Source organism: Electrophorus electricus, chromosome 16 (assembly GCF_013358815.1).
Source record: "Electrophorus electricus isolate fEleEle1 chromosome 16, fEleEle1.pri, whole genome shotgun sequence".
NCBI classification, from domain to species: Eukaryota; Metazoa; Chordata; class Actinopteri; order Gymnotiformes; family Gymnotidae; genus Electrophorus; species Electrophorus electricus.
Genome location: NC_049550.1, coordinates 17,875,589 through 17,898,409, shown reverse-complemented (window position 1 = coordinate 17,898,409; position 22,821 = coordinate 17,875,589). Strand labels below are relative to the sequence as shown.

The window sequence follows — 22,821 nt, the reverse complement described above, 5'->3', positions numbered from 1 at the left end:
CCATCATATAGAATTTCATACCTGTGGTCCTTATTTACCTATCCGTCATTCGGTCTATCATTTAACACATTATTTACTGTGACGGGTGGGGCAGAAACAGATGCTTGCGGACATAAGACAGCAGGTTGGTTTAATCGTTGTTCAGGGGTTGTGCAATAATCCAGTGTGATGACAAAAGGCGAAGATAAAGGACTAATCCAAATAGTAGAGATCTTAACAGTCTGAGTCAGACACCAGAAGATCAATCACAATATAACCATGCAGACAATCCAAAAGGGGCAGACTAAATACAACAACAAGGAATACTAAGAAAACATACGGTACACAAAAAGACAATCCAAAATAATGCTTGGTTTGCTTCTAGAGACTTTTGGCAATACTTGAGCAATGACTTAGTTAGAAACAGTCATATATAATCCAATAAACAGGACATACAGTTGAGTTCAATATTCTGGTGACACTGATCTGATTGGATGCCTCCGATTGGTTGAGTCGTTGACTGGGTGACAAACGGGTTGCTGGATATTGCAGTCTGTCAGGGGATTTGGCGTTATGACATTTACACTGTTATTGCTGGTTTATCAATAATTATTCCATTAATTGTAGAGTTTTGGCTTGTGGGTGGTACTTCTAATTTTTGGTAAATGATCAATGATGACATTGCATAGCAATTATGCCTACTCAGACAAAAGGAGTACAGGTCATAATAATGAAAAGTTTAATTGCTCAGAATTTGACTTAAAAAAATCTTGTCTTCAGAGAACACAGGATCTTCAGGAAAAGTAAAAAAGAGAAAAATTTTCTTAAAAGCAAAAGAAGCCAGAAGCATCTACACATGCTACAAAAAATGCCACCCAAATCCAGCCGCAAACGAGGATGTTTTCTAAAGTCCAGCCCAAATGAAGCTGTTTTCCTTTATTTATCCAGACTGCAGTTCAGGGAGGTCCATTATTCTCTCCAGTTCTAGACCTTCTCATCACTACAGCATATGTTAAGCTTCTGCTTCTTTTCAGTGCTCAATTCCACCATTCCTGTCCTCCTTCAGTTTCAGTAACATCCACTGTAACATCGCAGTCTCACCAACCATTCACTCATGCTATCAATAGCTTGGCTGCTCAGGAAGAAGTCTGTTTTGTTGGTTGTCTCGACTCTCTCTCTCTCTCCCTCTCCCTCATGTCGGTTTCTCTGTCTTTCTGACCAGGCTTGTAAACCTACATTCAGACGGATAATAGCACACATTAACACCATAACACCTTAACAAAAACAATGATATCACAGGCCTAAAGGCATCTCTCTCCGCAGGAGTATATTTGAGGACTGGGCAGCACAAACTGGAGATTTAGTGTTCAAAGGTCATATTCCTAAAGCTGACTCTTATGATGATGCAAACTGCTACTGGCAGCTGTGCAATTCATGAGCAAATATTCTGATCTGATCACAAAATGTGTATAGACTTTAAGGTAGGAAGGATTTGAGAATCTGTCAGGGATGGGAGTGTGAACATTTGAGACAGGGTGAGAGAAACGCTACAGGTGAGTCACACTTTGATCTGTAATGTACCAGGATGTTTTATTGTTCTGTGTAAGATAGCAGGTATTATAGGCAGCACAATTTACCTCATAATGCACTTATTAAAACTGGTAGATTTTACAAAATAAAAGACTAAGCAAAGTAAACACACACACACACACACACACACACACACACACAGAATTTAGTTTGTGTTTTATTTTTTGTCACAGGTCCAGAGTCTTAATTTTAAACAGACATTCAAGTTTGCATAATATTACTGTTTATTTGCCATCAAGGTTCAGATTGTGAAACTCTGCATCAGACTTGGGCTGAAATGACAGTAGGTCACAGTGTATTTTCATCTTTCTAACTGCTTATTCCAACTTGCTCTTTTAACTGGCCCTGAACTAATTTAAATTCACTATGTTGCAAAAATGGTTTATATTCTAAAGGTTTACTTGAAACTCTTGTAAAACAAAGAACAACTTCAAATGTAATTTTTTATTTGACTGAGTATACGAATATGCAGTTAATTTTTTGTATGTTTTGGGCTGCAGTTGAATTGTTTACAGTTGGCCTTTACTGCAGTTTCTGTATTCCAGTATCATATTTCTCAGTCTGCCTGTATGTCTTTCCTTAGGACATGGTGTTTCTGGGTCTAGTGCTCCCCCTCTTGGTGGGGAGCACCCCTGTTTCTCAGGAACTGTTTCCAACAGACTGCTCTGATGTCTATGCTAATGGACAAACACTGAGTGGAGTGTACACCATCTACCCTGCAGGTGAAACACCTGTACAGGTGTACTGTGACATGGGCTGTTTGATAAATGATTCACAGGATGGGAGATGGACGGTATGTTACAATGTGTCTCTCTATTAGAATAACTACAGTGTTGATTTTAGTGGACATCTAATCCAGTCATTAGAAAATAATTGCCATTAATGGTTATTATTGATATTTTTATGAATAGTGTCACTTCAAATGAAATGGGTTGTCTGCCTCAATAATTTCTGCTCACTCTGCTCATATAATGTTAGGTTGGGTGGTGTAAGTGGTGTCTGCCCCAAGGATGAAATAACCTACACCACTGCTTTAAAAAAAATTTTTTTTATAGCAGTTCTTTAATAAAGTAACATATTAATATGATCAAATCTGTGATACATTAGGACAAATAATTATAATAATAGAATATTTAAACTTTTCAAAAAGCAATCTGCTGTGTAATTGTTTATAATAAAAGATAAGATAAATCCTTCACAGTTTCTTACAGTATGAGAGTGTGGAGTCCATTTACATACAATATTACAACTTTCATATCAGGTGTTTCAGAGGAGAATGGATGGCAGTGTGAATTTCTACAGACCATGGAAGCACTACAAGAACGGTTTTGGGAACAAATACGAAGAATACTGGCGGGGGTGAGAATTTACAGTGGCTCATGCAGTTCAGTTGCTTTGGATAAAAGTGTCAGTTAAATGCCAAATAATAAATGTAAAATGGGTAATAAATAAGTAGAAAATACAATACAAATCTGTATTGTATACATTTTTGGAATGTTAATAAAAATGAAAGGGACACAGTAGGGCAGTTGAAGCAACAGTGTACACTGGGTTAAACAGACAAAAGACAAATATGAACAAGGATACAAGGATGACAATGAAATACAGGTGTGACACATTATGGGCCAACAATGGATGGGCATGAGGTAAAGCCACATCAGAGGAAGAGAAGGAGTGGGTCCATGCCATGACACTTGCTAAACAAGAATTATACCTTTTTAGAAAGACTCACAAGTAAAAAATAATAATTATAAATAAATACATAAATAAAAAATGTAGAAAACTGGTCTCAAGGACCAAGGAAAGAACCATGATACTGAGACTTCTATTCTACTTTCCTGTTTGTAATGCTACTTTCAAAATATATATATAAACAGATCCACACACATTGTTCATATTCATTAAAAAAAATTATATTTTCATAATTCTGCCACCATTTCGACATGTTTGTGAATGTCATTTAAAGGTTTTTTCACATAAACAATTGTCACATTTTATTAATCCCAGAGTGAAATTCACTTACAGTTTACACTGTGTTCAACAAAACAGCAGCAATAAATAAAAAAAATTTAAGTGTTCACATAACTGTATTGCTTCTTACGTAGAATACTGGCATTTTCACCTGAAGCTTCATTATAACCTTTATAACATGTGTATGTCCTACACCCTCAGGATTAGAAAACCTCTATCAGCTCACACGCAAGAGGAAGTATGAACTGAGAGTGGACCTGCAGGACTTTGAGGGTTTGACGGTGAACGCCCGGTACTCCTTTTTCTCTGTGAAATCTGAAACTGAAGGATACAAACTCCATGTTACCGGCTTTGTCAATGGAGGAGCAGGTGGGTGAGGGAGAGAGTGAGATGTTGAAGATTAGTTTAGGTGTGTAGTTATGGTCTTACTTTTCCCAATTTAATTCTAAACTGAATATATAGACTACATGCACTTTAAACTTTATGTAGAAGACTTTATAGAGAATAGGAAGACATTTCAGATTTGTCCTTCATGCTGTTCTAATAGCCTTTGCCCAAGCAAAATGTCTCTTTGAAATACGAAAAATGCAAGGCAAGGTAGAGCAAAAAAATATTCAGCAAAAATTGTTTCCCCAGTTGTACTTAGTTACCCCAGACATGTTTGTTTATATTACATCTTTGAATGTATGAGGTTACTGTAATCGCAAAAAATTTGAAGCTATCATACTCATAACCCTGGCCTTTTATAAATACATACCCAAATTCACTTTTTAAATGTATTTTTATGTAACGGCCCGAGTGCCGCAGGGCAAGGAGCAGGACGTACAGAATGACGAACATTGAAGACATCGGCAATCGCATCTAACACAAGCGGTGAACACACACAAAGGCACAAACATGAACTTTAATAGGGACAATAACTGTGAACATGAACGTGAACAATGACTGACAATAACGCACACACTGACAAGAGTTTAAATAATTACAAACATGACGAGACTAAACCGATTCAGGTGTGCGCTTAATAACGCAGGCGTGCTTATAAATATACAGTTAACGACGAACTCCCACTGCACGCGCCGGGCGATACCACGTGACCAGTGGTAGGGGCGCATTCCATGACATTTTAAGTTTAAGTTATTTATGAAATAAATTATTTTGTAAAAAATCTTGGATCTATTTAAAGTGAAGCTAGTTTACAATTACTTAGAATTTTTCAAAAGAAGTAGATTTGTTTATCCCAGATGTCTTCACAGCATTATAGTTCCTTTTTTTTTTATATTACAGTATCAGAACCACAATGACCTAAACCACAGAATGAAATCTGTGTGGTATCAGGGAAGAATGTGCTGATTTGGCCATGGATTTATATAAAATATTTTGGGGATGCTTGCTACCTAGATTAGCCTCATGGCTCAGTGCAAAACTACCAAAGGTGATGCTGAATTTGTCTCAAAGCTGACTGACTGCATTTGAAGGGAAAAACTGTAAATATGATTTTAAAGTTTTGTTTTAAACTGGATAAACTGGATTTAAAATATTAATAGTATTCTAAGTTTGTAGTAATTAATAGTATTACTCTATTACTATTCGTGGCGCTATCCACGTTTGTTCATATATACATAATTACAGTTAGGGAGAAAAAAAAGACTTTTACGTATTTATATATGTGGTAAGAAATAATACTGTAGTCCTTAAAAATACCTGCATTTATTATAATATCGTAACGTTTTTGTTATTGATGATGTGATAATGTTCTGAATGTGGACAGCATGTCCATACTGACACTTCTTTTGATCTCAGGAGACTCTATGTATGAAAGCAATAGACAGAAGTTCTCCACCTTGGACAAAGACCAGGACACTCATAAGGAGTTGAACTGTGCTAGATCTTTCCTTGGAGGGTTTTGGTATGGCGCTTGCCACTATGCTAACCCCAATGAGATTTATCTGTGGGGATGTGATGGCACTCATTACACCATTGGAAATGTGTGGTACCATTGGAAAGGTTATGATTATGGTCTTAAAAACATTATTATGAAGATCAGGCCTGTGGCTTAAAGGGGAAGTTCACCCATGATTACATCCGATAACAATAGTAACAATATTAATAACAATAATTCCTTTTTTTGTATCAATATATACAGTTTAACATTTTCAGTTTTATTCTCACTATCAGTAAGCATTTGGCAAACTAATTTGTCATCATGTTATACCAATAAGTCACTGGGCAAGACTCAACATTACATTCACCTCCATCTAGCAGAAGCATCAATATCAACCTAATAAAATAGCAAAAATACAGTCAACCTCGGGGATTTGAAATTAAGGCAGATTTTGTGTTTTTGGGCAAATTCTATAGGAAAGAAAACACAAAAGCATAAATGGTTCTTCACAAAGCTTACCAACTGCTCCGAACAATAAAAAGTATGAAATAAATTTCTTTGCTGGTAGTCTATGATTCAAAGATAATACAAAGTGTTTTCATTAAAAACATTTTAAGATTATTTAAGGTTATTTATTTCAGTTCCAACAATAAGTCCTTTCCTGTCACCATAGAGGATAGTCGAGTATGTCCAGTTGTATATCTGGCATAAGTTTTAATTTGCTTGAGAAAGTCTGCTCAACAGAAGCAGTGGATACAAATTGCAAACCAGTTGTGGCTCCAAACACCAAAAAAATCAGTTGCAAATAACAGGCATTCCCAGCAATACAATTTGCAGCGTTCCACAGAGGCTGTAAACCAAAAGGTGCCACTCATAGTTACTGAATTGAAAGTAACAGACAAACCCTTTTCCTGACTGGTACAGGTTTGCTAGCTTTGGGGTTGGGCAAATTTCCTAACAATGTCCAGCTTTTCTTGAAAAGTCCGTCTTGAAAATAGCTTTGTAAGTATGTCTGTGAACAAATCAATTCAATTTCTTCTCCTTTGTCAGCCATTGTGGGTTGAAAAAACAGCTATTAAATATGCACAAATAGATTTTAGCTTTGCAGGTCAGTGCAGATGCAGTTTGCAAACTCTGATGGTCTCTGACCATCAAATCAAAGGATGTGAAAATTCCAACATTATATTATGCCTGATAGATGGCCCTGGAAATTGATTAAAGCAACAGTGTCACTGCCATTTATTTTAAGCTACAGGTAGCCACACTGATTCTGAAGGCCTCAAGGCAGATTTCTTAGACCAAGGCAATGCATAATGGCTGACATATGATTGGATAAAAGCTCTAATATAAACATACACCACTGGAAGCAGCACATCCAAGAGAAAAACTATGAAATAAAGATAAAATATTGTAAACATCCTGTAATCCTTGCTGCTTAAAATTTAAAAAAGCCTCACAGAACTGAAAGGAAGAGCCATTGTAACTAGCACTTAGTAACTGATTCCCTTCTGGTCCCTCTTTCTAATTTTGTTGTTCATTTCATCAAGCCATATGTTCCTAGACTCTACTGATGTTAGTAAAATGTCAGGAATTAAAGCTATACCTGGGGATAATGGTCAATTTCAATGTGGAAAGTGTTTATGCTAATATAGCTCAAGAGAAAGTATTAGATGTATGAGGATTTATCTTCAAGTTCAAATTCAAAGAGGTTTTATTGTCATTTCAGCTATATACAAGTACACAACAAAAACGAGACAGTGTTCCTTCAGGACCATGGTGCAACACAAAACAACAGTGCAACAGACAACATGCTACACAAGTGCAAACAGTCCAATATAGTGCAAAAATGTCATTAAATAAACATTAAATAAACAATAATAAATACAGAACAGGACAAATACAAAATGAGTAGACAGTGCAATTATTTAGTGCAGTACACAGTACTGGGAATATGTAAAGTGAGTTGTGCATAGGAGTCAGTGACATGCTACACTGAACATAGCAGTCACCGGTAGCAGCCAGAACAGTTCAGAGTACAGTGCTGGTTTAGTACAGTACTCTAGCAGCAGGTAGGATAATGTGCAAGACTGCAACAGGAGTGCATAGTTTATTTGTGTGAGGTTTGACTTCAGCGCTAGTCCGATGCAAAACAATGTGTGAGTGTGTGTATAGATGTGTGTGTGTGTGTGTGTGTGTGTGTGTGTGTATGTGTGTGTGACTGTGTATAAGCATGTATAAAAGTGCCGATTTTGGAATCTGAATTGGAATTGGAGTTAGCCAGAGTTCAGGAGTCTAATGGCTTCTGGGAAGAAGCTGTTGCACAGTCTGGAGGTGCGGGGCTGGATGCTGCAGTACCTTCTTCCAGATGGCAAAAGGGTAAACAGTTCATGTGAGGGGTGTGTGGGGTCTTTCACAATGTTGGTGGCTTTCCGGATGCAGCGTGTTATGTAGATGTTCGTGATGGAGGGAAGAGAGACCAGAGAGACCCCAATGATCTTCTCAGCTGTTCTCACTATTCTCTGGAGGGTCTTGTGGTCAAAGACGGTGTAGTTCCCAAACCAGGTAATGATGCAGCTGCTCAGGATGCTTTCTACAGTACCTCTGTAGAAGGTAGTGAGGATGGGTGATGGGAGATGGGCTTTCCTCAGCTTCCGAAGAAGGTAAAGACGTTTCTGGGCTCTCTTGGTGGTGGAACTGGTGTTCAGGGTCCAGGTGAGGTTCTCCGCTATATGAACACCAAGGAACTTGATGTTCTTGACGATCTCCACTGAGGAGCCGTTGATGACACGGTCATGACACGGTCGTGTCATCAGCGAACTTGATGATGTGATTCGAACTGTGCATCGCTGCACAGTCATGAGTCAGCAGTGTGAACAGCAGAGGGCTGAGTACGCTGCCCTGGGGAGCACCAGTACTCAGTGTGGTGGTGTTGGAAGTGCTGCTCCCAATCCAGACTGACTGAGGTCTACCAGTCAAGAAATCCAGAATCCAGTTGCAGAGGGAGGTGTTCAAGCCCAGTAAGCTCAACTTTCCAATCAGATGCTGAGGAACAATGGTGTTGAATACTGAACTGAAGTCTATGAACAGCATTCTGACGTAGGTGCCCTTTTTATACAGATGTGTGAGTGCCAGATGAAGTGTGGTAGAGATGGCATCATCTGTAGAGCGGTTGGAGCGGTACGCGAACTGCAGGGGGTCCAGAGAAGGGGGAAGCTGGGTCTTGATGTGTCTCATGACGAGTCTCTCGAAGCACTTCATGTTGATGGATGTGAGTGCGATGGGACGGTAGTCGTTGAGACATGACCGTGGGCTTCTTAGGCATGGGGACGATGGTGGTGGTCTTGAAGCATGTTGGGACCACGGCGCAGCTCAGAGAGATATTGAAGATGTCTGTCAGGACATCTGCAAGCTGGTCAGCACATTGATTTCCCTCCTGTTGAATTTATCTGGGAATTAGCTTCTTTAGTCTTTAAGCTAAATTATTTCTCCTTTATAGGAGAAGTAGTTATTTTAGACTAAAGGGCACTTCTATGAGATCTACATTTGCTCTGTAATGTGCCTATCACTATATTTTTTTGACATAGAATTAAATGGATTTGATAACTAACAATTCAGACACAGCCAGATGCTTGCAGATTAAAAAGGTCTCAGTTTTATTTTGAGATGGACACTTCATGCAGCAGTCAAAAAACAAGAATGGGTCAGAACCTGAACTGTGTGATTACCAAAACCAGGGAGAGTCAGAGAATAGTCCAGGACAAAAGCCAGTAAATCATACATCTAGGCAGACAAATCCAAAAGAGATATAGCAAAACTAATAGCAAGTAAACAGAAGGCGACAGGAATAATGCTTGGCATACACTATGGAATTCAGTGGCAATACTTTGCAATGAGTAAGAGAACCAGGAAGGTATAAATAGACAGTGTGAATAAGCTACAACTGGAGTTAATAGTCCAGTGATGACGATTTGGTGAATAGGCGATGATTGGTTGGGTGTTCCTCTGGGGTGTAGTGATCCAGGGAAAAGAGTGGCATGAAAATAATAATAATCCTTTTTGTGGAAAAATCTTTACTGGTATCAATATTTAAATTATGTCATTTGCCTTTTTCATGGAAAGCATGAAAAATTATACGCTTAATTTAATTTCTAAATGGATGTCATCCTGATTGAAAGTTTTGTTAAACTTTTTTCCCCCAACAATGAGTGTCCATCCTTGACATGTGGATTGGGTTACATAATGATAGCCTTATTTCCACATTATACAAGAAAGAAACAGATTGCTACAGTTTTCTTTTAGCCAGCAATCTTCACCCTAGTGCCCTAAAATACAGTTTACCAAAAGGTTTTATAGACTGAAACGTTTCTTCTATGCTTACATTTTTTTCTAGAGAGAGCAGCAGTATGAAACAACACTTTTGAAACAGCTCACTGTGTAGCGGAGGCTTATAATACTGATTTCTCTAAATCTAGACCTGACCTATTTATATATGTGTTACCACATATACTTCAAATCGTTCATAATACAGTTTTGAAACATTGGCATATCCTGACCTCAGTTCAAGCCTTTATTGAAAGATTCATGGATGCGCCTCTTATTGTTTCCACTGAGAGTACACTTTGGATGGCTCATGGCAGTCTACCTGACACTGTCCTGACCTCTAGCCATTTTAACATGTTCTTGCTTTAGGATTGCACCTACCCCATTTCTCTTCTCATACACACCATGATGGAACAGTTGGAACCCTCCGATGTTCCTGGCTTGGCTTCCCATCCACCTGGTCTCATACACACAGTATACACAGTCTCTCCCTTTGTCACTCATGGTGCCAACATTCAAGGACTCTCACCTCCACCTTCCTGTCCCTCCCCTCTGCCTCTGGACACCCCTCCCCTCTCTTTCTCCTTCCAACAGTAGCACGGTCTCCACTGACCCCTTCTGACCAACAGTGTTGGTGACAGTCACGGGAACTTGGGCCTCGACCGATCTGGTATGGAAATATGATTGATGATCTGCATGTTTGATTTGGCAGCCTATTTATGCCGGATGCCGGATGCCGGATGCCGTTCCTGATACAACCCTCCCCATCCTCATTGGAACCTGTGCTGAGAATGCACTGGGCTGTGTCATATTATAATCTGTCCAAAACAAAACTACACCACTTAGTTGTTGGCTATAATATTACAGAGGTAGACATCTTGGATTATTGGAATTGCTCTCTTCCTTTGAAAACAAAATTGTTTCAGAAAGCTCAAAATTATTTGGGTGCAATGGCTTCTACTTCCTGCTAGATACAATATCTTTGCAGCTCCAGTGAAAAACTAATCAAGGAACTGCATAGCAGCATCCTAATCTGATACATGATTGAATGATGTATCTCGGTATCTTTGCACTTAAATAAAATTGGTGGTGAGTGATTTGTTTTTATAATCTTATTTAGAGTATAAAAAAAAATCACTGTTTTTATTTCTGGCATTTTTATTCTGGAATGTGTTTAGAAAGCACAAAATATTTGACATAAATATGAATTGATTAAAAAAAAGTAGTCTTTGTTTACTTACAAATAAATAATTTACTAAAACATTTTTATTTCTACCATTGAATGGATTAATTTGTTTAAAAGGTGTTACAAATTTAAGAAAAATTGCTTTTATAAATGTATAGTTGTATAAATGTATAGTTGTATATGTAGTTAATGGGATGAGCACAATCCTTTGTGCTATAATTTTTGTGTGTAAATGTGTGTCTTTAAGGCTACCACAATTGCAATGTTGCAATCACGAAACAGATATGTTGCAAGAGACTCCACAGAGATTTAGCAAGGTCAAAACATCTGTTAACTGTGCAAGTGGTAAGCAAATACTTCACTCTGACCCGAGAACGCAGGATGTTTGTGTGTGTGTTTGTGTGTTAATATAGTGTGCCTGCAGCTAAATCACATGTCCACACTCCACCCATGATGTCTCCACTTACAGGAATTTCCTTAAGAAATTTCCTAATGCTGGCACACATGCTGTAGTTAGGAGGGGTTTGAGGGTCAGTCAGGGTTTATAAGCATGTGAGTGAGAACACTTGAGACAGTGAGTGAAACGCTACAGGTGAGTTACACTTAGACCCTTAATGTACATGTTCCAGACACTTTCCTACTGTTTTGTGTAGTTTCGAAGGTAACTATGGTAACAAACTGTACCTCTCATAAATAAAATCACTTACAGGCAGCAGAGTTTACTTTACAAAAGGTATTAAAATACTCTAGTGGACAAACTGAACAAGGTTTGGGGAAAAAAGTGTGTTTATGTAACAATATTTCTTCATGTTAAATGGACTATCTGATTAACCCAGTCATTTAATTTGACTAACATCCAGGTCCAGACTGCTAATCTCTACTTTAGGCTCAAACTGAAATGACAGTAGGTCACATTGTCTTTGCATCTTTCAAACTGCATATTCTAATCTGCTCATTACCTGCCATATTCAAATATTTAAATTGACTTCTAATAAAATGTTACAAATTATTTTAAAAACATTTCTTATTAAAAAGGTTTTATGATTGCCTTTAATCAGTATGCACATATGCAGTTTTATTGATTATTGTATTTCTAAGTCTGCCTGTATGTCTTTCCTCAGGACATAGTCTTTCTGGCTCTAGTGCTCCCCCTGCTGGTGGGAAGCACCCCTGTTTCTCAGGAAACAGACTGCTCTGATGTCTATGCTAATGGACAAACTCTGAGTGGAGTGTACACCATCTACCCTGCAGGTGACACACCTGTACAGGTGTACTGTGATCTGGGCTATTTGGGAAGCCAATCAGAGGATGGGAGATGGACGGTATGTTAGAATGTGTCTCTCCATTAGAGTACAGACTGGATTTCAGTGCACATCTAATCCAGTCATTATAAATTAATCACCATGCTTGGTTATTACTGACATTGTCTTACATTGTATGAAATAAGCGTAAGATGTCACTGACAGAGGTACTTGTTAACTTAAAAGTTTATAACTTACAATGGCAAAAATGTAAAACATTAAAATGCTTTAAAAGTACATTAAAAGGATATTAATACAAAATTAGAAGAAGAATCTGATGGAAAAAGATAAAAAGATAATATTTAGTATTTATGATTGCTACTTATTAAATTGCTGCTTACTAAATTGCTGACTGTTGTATGTGTTGTTGAATTTTTATGTACAGCAGGTCTTGAATTTCAGCCTTTGTGGGAACCATGGCTGGTAATGATTAAAGATGTATGGTTAAAATAAAGTTATAATTATGAAATATTAATGTCTTTACCCTAGGTGTTTCAGAGGAGAATGGATGGAAGTGTGAATTTCTACAAACCATGGAAGCACTACAAGAATGGTTTTGGGAACAAGGATGGTGAATATTGGCTGGGTAAGCACTTACAGCAATGTGTATCAGGGAGAAAGGGACAGATCAGATAAGGGACAGAAAAGAAAAAATATAGATATTAATTAGATTGACAGAGCATTATCATTAGTTTATTGCCCTGTAGGCTTGTAGTTTCTATCTCCAGTTAAACTTCACTAAATCCCTCTTGCAGGTGGGCATATATTTAGCTTCACCCCATGGCCCAATAGAAAACTTCACTTTGTCTTCCTGCTGGTTGCCTCTGTTATGTGGCGGCGGCCTTTTAAAGTTCCGTCTTGTGTTCCACGTTCCTTGTTCCTCGTTCCTCCTTCAGGTGGTGTGTGTTGTGCTTCATTCGCCACAACAAATGGGCATTGTTATGTTATTGTGCTGTGCCTTTTATAAGCCCTTTTCGTTTCCAGGACGGTCGTCGGTCATTAAAGTTACGTTGGTTAGCTTTTGTTATCATTAGTGCACTTTTATGGTTTTTCTTTTTGGTTCGTTGAATTGAGCTCTTCGCTTGGAGACTCGCAATTGCTTGCTCCTTTTTTTTCCCTACATGTTCTGCACCCATGACATGACTTTATACGTTACAGGAAAGGGCCAAAACACCAAGTAATTATACTTACTGCGTTATCATTTCTGCTTTAAAATTAGTGTAAACATTTCCATTGGATCTGTACATAAATACATTAATTAAAATCTTTCCTCCTGGTAATATATACAATATAACAAATAAATAAATTGTGAGTTTTTAAGGTTTTTTTAAAGTTTTTTTTTAAGTTAGCAAACCTAAAAAATGTATGTGAAATGGTGTTAACATTTGATCACATTATGTAAAGTCATTTGTCTGATTAATTTTTCACTTGAATAATCACCTCTGGTAAGATTTATGTATATTAAACTAATAAAAAATCTGGAAAAGCACAGGAAGTTCTTACAATAAGAAATTAAGTATTGCTTCTTATATAATATACTTGCATTTTCACATGAAGCTTCATTAATAACCTTTAAAACATGTGTATGTCCTACACCCTCAGGATTAGAGAACCTCTATCAACTCACACGCAAGAGGAAGTATGAGTTGAGAGTGGACCTGCAGGACTTTGAGGGTGTGACGGTGTACGCCCGGTACTCCTCTTTCTCTGTGGAATCTGAAACTGAAGGATACAAACTCCATGTTAGCGGCTTCATCAATGGAGGAGCAGGTGGGTGAGGGTGAGAGAAAAAAAGTGGTTGAGGTTTAGTTGTTTTGCTTTTAACTTACCTATTAAGACATAGTTCACACTAGTTCACACAAGTAAATTGGAAAACACATGAGAGAGAGAGATGGAAATAGAGTAGTATGGATGTTGATTAGTTCAAGGGCATAGTTATGTTCTACTTTTCATGTTTAAGGCCCAGACCACATACACAGCATACTATCCCGAGCGAGAGTGGGGAGATATATATATACACATACATACATTCCCCACTCACGCTCTAGGAATCTGCTGAAACCATTCTCCCACTTTGAGGATCACAGCCCCTAGTGCTCCAATTACCATGGGAACCACAGTTTCCTTCACCTTCCACATATTTTCTAGCTCTTCTTTCAGCCCTTAGTATTTCTTGAACTTTTCATGTTCCTTGATCCTGATGTTGCAATCACTTGGGATCGCCACATCTATCACTTCAGCCCTCTTTTGCTGTTTGTCCATACTATGCCCAGTTGGTTAGCCAAAACCATCTTGTCTGTCTGTATTTAAAAGTCCTACAGGATCTTAGCACTATAATTTTCCACCACCTTTGGGGGTATATCCCACTTCCAGTACTCTGTTCTAAGTGCAGATGTTTTTGAACACTATATCAGCCACTTGGTTTTGTTGTTCCATGTACACCCTGCCTGCTGGCATCTTGCACCCTGCTGTTTTGAGCTGGATTGTCTCAGGGGCATTTTTGCACAGCCTGCCTCTGGGGGCCTGACTGGTGTGGTATATTCCAGCCTCTACTGAGCTCATGTTTAGCAATTGTTCCTGTGTTGCCCTGATTAGTGCCTCTGTGCTGTCTTTCAATCCAGTCTTTTCCAGCCTTTGGAAGGATTTCTCCACTATCTGCCAGTGGTACATACCATGCAGGTGTTTTTCCTCCCATGATGGACCCTGCTCCTCCTCATTTCTGTCCTCCGTGGGTTTCTGCTGTCTGAGTGACTCACCAAGCACTTCATCATTTGGGGTCATTACCTTGGTGTATTCCTGGATATTGGTTGTTTCATCCTGGATAGCGGCTCTAGTGCTCACTATTCCTTGGCCACCCTCCTTCTGCTAAGTGTACAGTTTCAGAGTTCTAGATTTTGAATGTCTAATGGATGGAACCCATCCTGAACTGTTAACTGAAGGTCAGACTGTCCTGATCCTGAAGGACCCCAAGAAAGGGTAAGTTCTGTCCAACTACTGTGCATTAACCTGCCTCTGTACAACATTGAACCTCCTATAAGGCATCACTGTGCCTAAGATAAGTAGGCACATACCAGCTGCTGGTCACTTGAGACAGTAAGACCAGCAAGACCAACCTGTGCACTGCTTGGCTTGATTACAAGAATGAATCAGTGTCCTACACATGAATCCTGGAAAGCTTGAGGCTGTATAACATCAACAGGAATCTTAGAGACTTCATCAAGAATGCAAGGGAGCTGTGGAAGACAACCCTAGAGGCCAACCGCAAGCCAATAGCATGGGTCACCATTAAGTGCAGGATTTATCAATGAGATACTACTGTTCTGCACTAGTGTGAACCCACTCAGTGAAATCATCACCAAGAGTGGCTACAGATACCAGCTATGGAATGGAGCAACTATCAGCCACCTCCTGTTCAAAGATGACATCAAGCTGTATGCCAGAAATGAATGAGACATTGACTCACTAATCCATCTTACCAGGATATACAGCAATGACATCGGAATGTAATGAAGACTGGATATGTGTGATGGTATGGTTACAAGGAGCGGGAAAGTGGCTAGAACAGAGGGGCTCACACTACCAGAGGGTAATATGGCAGATGTTGAGGGTGGCTACAAGTACCTTGGTGGAGAAAAAAAAAATTGTATGTATATGTGTGAAGTACACATACTTGTGCAACCAAAGTGCTTCTGAATTAGTAGTTGGTTCCACCTCCTCCTACTACTAATTCAGAAGCACTTTGATAAAGTGATAAAGAAGGATCTCTGTCTGAAAGTTACTGTAAGGCAGGAGGGTTGGTGAGCGAGGGCGAACACACATGCGACGTGCCAGCGTTATGCAAAAAGGGACTAACCTGGAATGCCATAATGAATGTGACAAATAGAATAGACTAAATAAATAATAGGTTTAATAACAAACAAACAAAACAATCACAGAACAGAACCAAAGACAGACAGCATTAATGGGTAAGGCAGCATAGACAACAAACAGTGAAAGTACAATAGTGGAGCAAACAGCAGAGAATTAAACAAGGAAAGCAATAGTGACAGTGAGGGTAACTAAACAGGGAGCGCGGGGAGAAAGTACATAGAAACGAGGAGCGAGATCAAATGGGAAAATACTAAACATATGCGAGTGCAGAGCTAAGACAAACGGGATCTTACCAGAGACACAAACATGAGCGAGGACAAACGAGATCTAACTAAACACACATTACCAAACCAATGACCGACCAACAAGAGATGCAGGAATGGGGTATACATAGGAATACAATCAGGGACAAACTAGGAACAGCGGGAGACAAAGGGGAGCAGACATGGAACCATGGAAACTGACATAAACCCGGAATTGACTAGGTTGCCCAGGAAATGGGGAATGCTCCGGGCTGTGGACGTGACAGAACCGCCCCCTTATCATGTTACTCCTGAAGTGTGAAACTAACCAAATTGGAAGGGACAGAAAAGAAGTCAGAAGCCGGGAAAAGACAAGGGACAAACGAAGGATCAACACGAGCAGTAAGCAAAGGGGCAGAGGGTGAATACCAGGAAGCAAAGGGTGAATACCAGGAAGGCGATGGGACCAGACGGTATCTGCGGGAGGGTCCTCAAAGCCTGCGCAGATCAGCTAGCCCCGGTATTCACCGACATCTTCAATCTCTCCCTGACGCTCGGTATCGTCCCGTCCAGCTTCAAGCGGTCCACCATCGTCCCCGTCCAGAAGAAACCTCGACCCTCCGACCTCAATGACTACTGCCCTGTCGCCCTCACATCAGTCGTGATGAAGTGCTTTGAAAAGCTAGTCAGAGACTTCATCACATCTTCACTTCCAGCCTCCATGGACCCACTGCAGTTTGCATACTGCTACAACCGCTCCACTGACGATGCAATTGCACATCTGCTCCACACTACACTGACTCACCTGGACGAAGGGAGGGGAAATTATGTTAAAATGCTATTTGTCGACTACAGTTCAGCATTTAACACTATCATCCCCTCCCTACTCACTATTAAGTTGGGAGATCTAGGACTGCACACATCCCTGTGGGACTGGATCTCCAACTTCCTAACAGACAGACCACAATCAGTACGGGTGGGCAACTGCGCCTCATCCACCCTCACCCTCAGCACTGGAGCTCCTCAGGGTTGTGTCCTAAGCCCCCTGCTCTACTCACTGTACACCTACGACTGCACAGCCACTTCCAGCTCCACCATCATTGTCAAGTTTGCTGACGACACCGTTGTCATGCGTCTGATCTCGGACAAGGACGAGAGGGCCTACCTGGAGGAGATTAAACACCTGGAAAACTGGTGCCAGGAAAATAATCTCCTCCTAAACGTCAGTAAGACAAAGGAGCTGATCGTGGATTGCAGCAAGAAGCAGGAGCGGCACTACCAACCTGTGAGGATCAGTGGAACCACGGTGGAGAGAGTAGATAGTTTCAGGTACCTTGGAGTTCACATCTCGCAGGACCTGTCCTGGTCCTGCCATACCAACTCCCTGGCAAAGAAGGCTCGTCAGCGTCTTTACCACCTCAGATGCCTAAGGGACTTCAGACTGCCCTCCAAAGTACTGCGGAACTTCTACACCTGCACTATCGAGAGCATCCTCACGGGGAACATCACAGTCTGGTTTGGGAATAGCACCAAGCAGGACAAACAAGCACTCCAAAGGGTAGTGCGTTCAGCAGAGCGCATCACTCACACGGAACTTCCTGACCTGCAGACCATCTACTACAAGCGGTGCCAGACCAAGGCCAGGAAAATTGTGAAGGACCCCACCCATCCCAACAATAGACTCTTCTCTCTGTTGAGGTCAGGGAGGTGCTTCCGCTCCCTGAAGACCAAGACAGAGAGGCTGAAGAGGGGCTTCTTCCCACAGGCCATTCGGGCCCTGAATCAGGGAAACTGATAAACTGTGGGGACCACCACCACCACCATGTAACATGACTGTATATCTGTACATCTGTATATATAGATTTAGATTTATACTCAATTACCCTGTTACACAACAACTGTAGATATGTTATTATACAAAATGGATCTGTACATTCTGTAGATTGTGTACATATATACCAAACCATATACATTGTACATTGTGTATATAATCATAATATACATATATTGTACATACATTGTTAATATATTTTTGTACATACATAGAATATATATATTTATCTGCATATATATATTTTTCTCTATGCACCCCTGTTTCTCTTCCTCAATTTGGGCAGAGCACTCTCCACCATTTCACTGCGCGTTATACTGTGTATGACTATGTATGTGACGAATAAACCGAACTTGAACTTGAACTTGAGAGACAAAGCGAGAGGCAGACAGAAGAGTAGGGACCGGTCCAGGGCCAGGACTATGGGCAGGGTTCTGGACAAGATTAGGGGCACGCACAGGACTCGGGACCAAACACTGGACAGGAACAGGGTCGTGACAAGCAGGGGAACAGGAAGCTCCCCCGTGACAAGCGGGGGAACATGGTTGCTCCTGGAAGCCCTCCTGCTGCCTCCACCGCTGGGTTCCCGCCCTCCCCGCCCCGGCCTGTGTCTCCTGTTCCCTGTATGCCTCTTATTTCTCCATTGTTGCCTGCTCCTACTGCCCCGTTGTTTTTGCCTTCTCCGTTGCCTGGTTTTGTTTTTGCTCCTGTTGTGTTGTCTGTCCGTGTGTCCATTCCAGTGCCCGTGTCTGTTTTTGTCTTTGGCCTGCTCTTTTTTGCATTTTTGTACTCCTTGTCCTGCCTCCCAGCACTTTTCTCGCTTTTCCCTCAGGCTGTTTCTGTTGTGTGTTCTGTTTCTGCTCCTGCTTCTGCGTCCGCACCTGCTGCTGTTTCTGCACCTGTTCCTGTTGCTTCTTTTCCTGTCACTCTTGTTCCTTTGGTTCCTGTGTCTTTGCCTGCTTTTTCTCCTGGTTCTTGTCCTGTTCCGGTGCCTGTTCCTCGTCATGCCCCTTGTTTGGCTCCTGTTTCTACTCCTGTGTCTCGTCTGGGTCCTGTCCCTGTTCCGCGTCTTGCCCATTCTGTTCTAGTTGGTGTCTCGTCCTAGTCCTGTTTTGTTTTGGTGGTTCTTGTTTTTGCGCAGCCCTGGTGTTGCACGCTTTGGGGGGGGGGGGGTACTGTCATGATCAGTCCCTCCCAGCTTCCATGTTCCGTGTTTTCCCACTCTTGTGTTTTTTAGTTCCATTCCATAGTTTCGTTTTCTCCTCCCCTCGTTTGAACACCTATCCCTCGTTTAGTTCATGCATTTAAACCCTGTCTTGACCCCTGTGTTTTGGCTGTTCATTGAATGTGTTAATGGTGATGAATGTATGTTTAAACTAATGGTTGTGAATGTGTTTGTATGGTTGGTTTGTACTCCATGTATCCTAGCCAACATCTTCGTGTTTCTTAGCCCTGAGTTTTCTTTAGCTTGCTTCTCCTGTTTGCCTTCGTGTGTTTGTTAATCATGTATCCACGTACTCTCCATGTTGGTAATATGACCCTGGACCGTTTTAGTGACTCTGATTTTGGATTTGCCCCTATTAAATCTCGCTCTTCTCCACACATGCGTCCGCCTCCTTACTGCTCAATGTTACAGAATGAACAGCTGGAGACAAAGGGGAGGAGATGGATACTGACGTTAACCCAGAAGTGACTAGATTGACCGGGAAACAGGGAACGCTCCGGTCTGTGTATGTGACAGTTACTCACCTGGAATTTCCTTCTTCGTATATATATATATATATATATATATATATATATATATATATATATATATATATATATATATATATATATGTGTGTGTGTGTGTGTGTGTGTGTGTGTGTGTGTGTGTGTGTGTGTGTACAAAATCAAGAAAGACCACATACCACATACAAGTACATATGTCCACATATTTTAGGCCCTATAAATATCTACTTTTATGTTGATAATTGTGTAAAGTTATTGTTTTGTAAAGTTTTGAATATAGAAAGTATGTTTGTACATACAGTTCCACTTGTGTGCAGGTGACTCGCTGGCCATAAGCAATGAACAGAAGTTCTCCACCTTCGACAAAGACCAGGACTCTAACAAGGATGGGAACTGTGCTAAGTTGTACCTGGGGGCATTTTGGTACAACACTTGCCACTCTGCTAACCCCAATGGTATTTATCTGTGGGGACGTGATGGCACCTATTTTGCCATTGGAAATGTATGGTACCATTGGAAAGGTTATGATTATGGTCTTAAGTCCATTGTTATGAAGATAAGACCTGTGGCTTAAGTCCTTGTGACACCCTAATTTATCAGACATGGAAAGGAATCAATTTATCAGACATGGAATTAGACATAGTGACACATTATATTGTCCTGTTTTTAACACTGATATTTGAAGATATACACAAACTTGTAATATTTGCATGTAATGAATTTTGCTTTGTCCATTGAAACAAGTGTTCATTGTTTCATTATACTTTTCATTATTTGTTCCTTATTCATTTGAAATATTCATCCTATTCAATTCAGTTGTCATTGTGTTTATTAGAAATCTGAGCCATTAGACAAAATATATTCAAGTAAGTAGTTTGTAACTTCTAGAAAATAAGAAAGGAATTAAGTTGATTATCCAATTGCTCCACCCATCCTAGGGTTTGATGCTTTATGCACAAACTTTATTCTACAACCATGAGCTAGAAATTGGTAATAAATATTTAAAGATTTTCTTGGGTTAATTGATTCGTGGTCCTACAGGAATACTTTCCCCCCATTTTAAAAGCAAAGGCTATTGAATATGCAAGAAACAAGGCATGCCATGTCTCCAAAATATATGTGGGGTGTTGGAACCCCTTACTCAGTCTAATCTACAAGGTGTGCAATAAAGATCCACAGAAAGGGGCAACCCCCACCCCCCAAACCTCTTTGAGGGGAGATCAAGTCTCAAACTGTAATGAATTAGCCTCTGACACAGAAGACGGATCGTTTATTAACACAACATAGACATAGACAACAACGGTGGCACTCACATATAACATTTATGGGGAACATGACTACACACTCAACACATCACAAGGATAACCTACACATTATTAAAGACAATAGAAACAGGTGTTACCACTTACGCGACATAGCGACAATGACCAACGGGGAGCATAAACTGACCGGGGTTTAAATAAACAGACAAACATGTGATATTAATCCGTGTATGCAATCCCCAGGGGGGCGTGGTTACAAATGACACACACGTGAATCCCCCTGCACGTGGTGGGCCGTACCACGTGACTCATGGGAAGAGGCATATTTCATGACAGAACCCCCTCCCAAGGGTCACGGCTCCTGAAGCATCCCAATCCAGGACATAGAACTCCAGGCCACCGTGCACACACACACACACACACACACAGAGACATTGCACTGCTATGCCCGGTGCCCACCCAACACAAGAGTCCCTGCCTCTCTCGGGGCAGTCCGGTACGCTCTACGTGACATGGGGGGGAAGCAATATTCGACGGTGATCCCTCCCCAGGGGCTCCTTGTCCCAAATGGACATGCGGGGGTGCACGTCTGCCCCAGTTCCAAACGTGCCACCTTCCCTAATGGTTCTCCTTTTGCCTGCTGCTCTAGGAGTGCCCCCGAGGAACTCTGAGCCATTAGACAAAATATATTCAAGTAAGTAGTTTGTAACTTCTAGAAAATAAGAAAGGAATTAAGTTGATTATCCAATTGTTTTGGGCAGACCTTTCCAGTCCTCCAGGTGAGTCCACAGAAGCGGAAGAACCCGGGCTCTATCCTCCTTGGCTGGAGACCTCGCCGACTCCACCTTACTACCCTCACTGCAGTCCTCATGGATCACCTTGGCTCTCCATGGCCTCGGCTCGATAGCCCTAGGCCCGCCGCAAAAATTTCCAAGGGGCGTTTCTCTCCACCTCCGGAGTTTCCGCGACCCTTGGTCGCGGTACTCTCTCCAATCTCCTGAGATCCAGGCAGCAGTTTGGGACGTGCGTAAGCAACTTCTTCCGGGAAGTCCGTTAATTGCCAAGGGAGTAGCATCCTGTGGTGCTTGGCCATTCTGTAACATTTGCTCATGGGGGGAGGAGCATTCTGTGACAGTTCTATTATTTGGTTTCTATATACTTTTATCAATTTTAGTAAGTCATTATAATGCACCAAATGATCAGAATAAAAATGTTTTTATTTAATTGTCAAGTATCTCACAAGTGGATTTTCTGACATTAAACCAAAACATAACTAAAATTATATTTATAAAAGTATTTACAAAAATTATACAATATTAACATCACAATTTACTGACAGTATGATTAACTTGGTCTGGAACTCAATCAAGTTGATTGTGCTTCATGAGACCAACCCCAGGTCTTCATAGATCTGGAAATTTAAACAAATTGAAAGATAACCCAAATTACCACAGCTCAAACACAGTGTCATCCTCACAGGAAGTTCCAGTTTCCCAATGCTGGCACACGTGCTGTAGTTAGGAGGGGTTTGAGGGTCAGTCAGGGTTTATAAGTATGGGAGTGAGAACCCTTGAGACAGGGTGAGAGAAACACTACAGGTGAGTTACACTTTTACCCTTAATGTACATGTTTCAGACCATTTCCTATTGTTCTGT

General features: G+C 40.6%; 2 protein-coding genes across 2 annotated transcripts; both read left to right on the top strand.

The window, feature by feature from the left end:
• Nucleotides 1-1,459: 1,459 nt before the first annotated feature.
• On the top strand, nucleotides 1,460-5,600 carry LOC118242762 (microfibril-associated glycoprotein 4-like). Its single transcript, XM_035535182.1, has 6 exons — nucleotides 1,460-1,532; nucleotides 1,809-1,852; nucleotides 2,153-2,362; nucleotides 2,831-2,923; nucleotides 3,738-3,909; nucleotides 5,344-5,600. Exons 2-6 carry the CDS (start codon nucleotides 1,847-1,849, stop codon nucleotides 5,598-5,600), a joined length of 738 nt encoding a protein of 245 aa, XP_035391075.1. The 5' UTR covers nucleotides 1,460-1,532; nucleotides 1,809-1,846.
• A 5,857-nt stretch (nucleotides 5,601-11,457) lies between these two features.
• LOC113569202 (microfibril-associated glycoprotein 4-like) lies at nucleotides 11,458-20,715 on the top strand. Its single transcript, XM_035535181.1, has 6 exons — nucleotides 11,458-11,523; nucleotides 11,792-11,835; nucleotides 12,053-12,253; nucleotides 12,722-12,818; nucleotides 13,835-14,002; nucleotides 20,222-20,715. The coding sequence occupies exons 2-6, from the start codon at nucleotides 11,830-11,832 to the stop codon at nucleotides 20,476-20,478; spliced, it is 729 nt and encodes a 242-aa protein (XP_035391074.1). The 5' UTR covers nucleotides 11,458-11,523; nucleotides 11,792-11,829; the 3' UTR covers nucleotides 20,479-20,715.
• Nucleotides 20,716-22,821: the final 2,106 nt, after the last annotated feature.

What these genes read in the sequence shown, in the direction of transcription:
- LOC118242762 (XM_035535182.1), top strand. An exon ending in CACAGGATGGGAGATGGACG is followed by an intron (nt 2,363 to 2,830) that starts GTATGTTACAAT and finishes CTTTCATATCAG; the next exon opens with GTGTTTCAGAGGAGAATGGA. An exon ending in ACAAATACGAAGAATACTGG is followed by an intron (nt 2,924 to 3,737) that starts CGGGGGTGAGAA and finishes TGTCCTACACCC; the next exon opens with TCAGGATTAGAAAACCTCTA.
- LOC113569202 (XM_035535181.1), top strand. An exon ending in CAGAGGATGGGAGATGGACG is followed by an intron (nt 12,254 to 12,721) that starts GTATGTTAGAAT and finishes TCTTTACCCTAG; the next exon opens with GTGTTTCAGAGGAGAATGGA. An exon ending in GGATGGTGAATATTGGCTGG is followed by an intron (nt 12,819 to 13,834) that starts GTAAGCACTTAC and finishes CTACACCCTCAG; the next exon opens with GATTAGAGAACCTCTATCAA.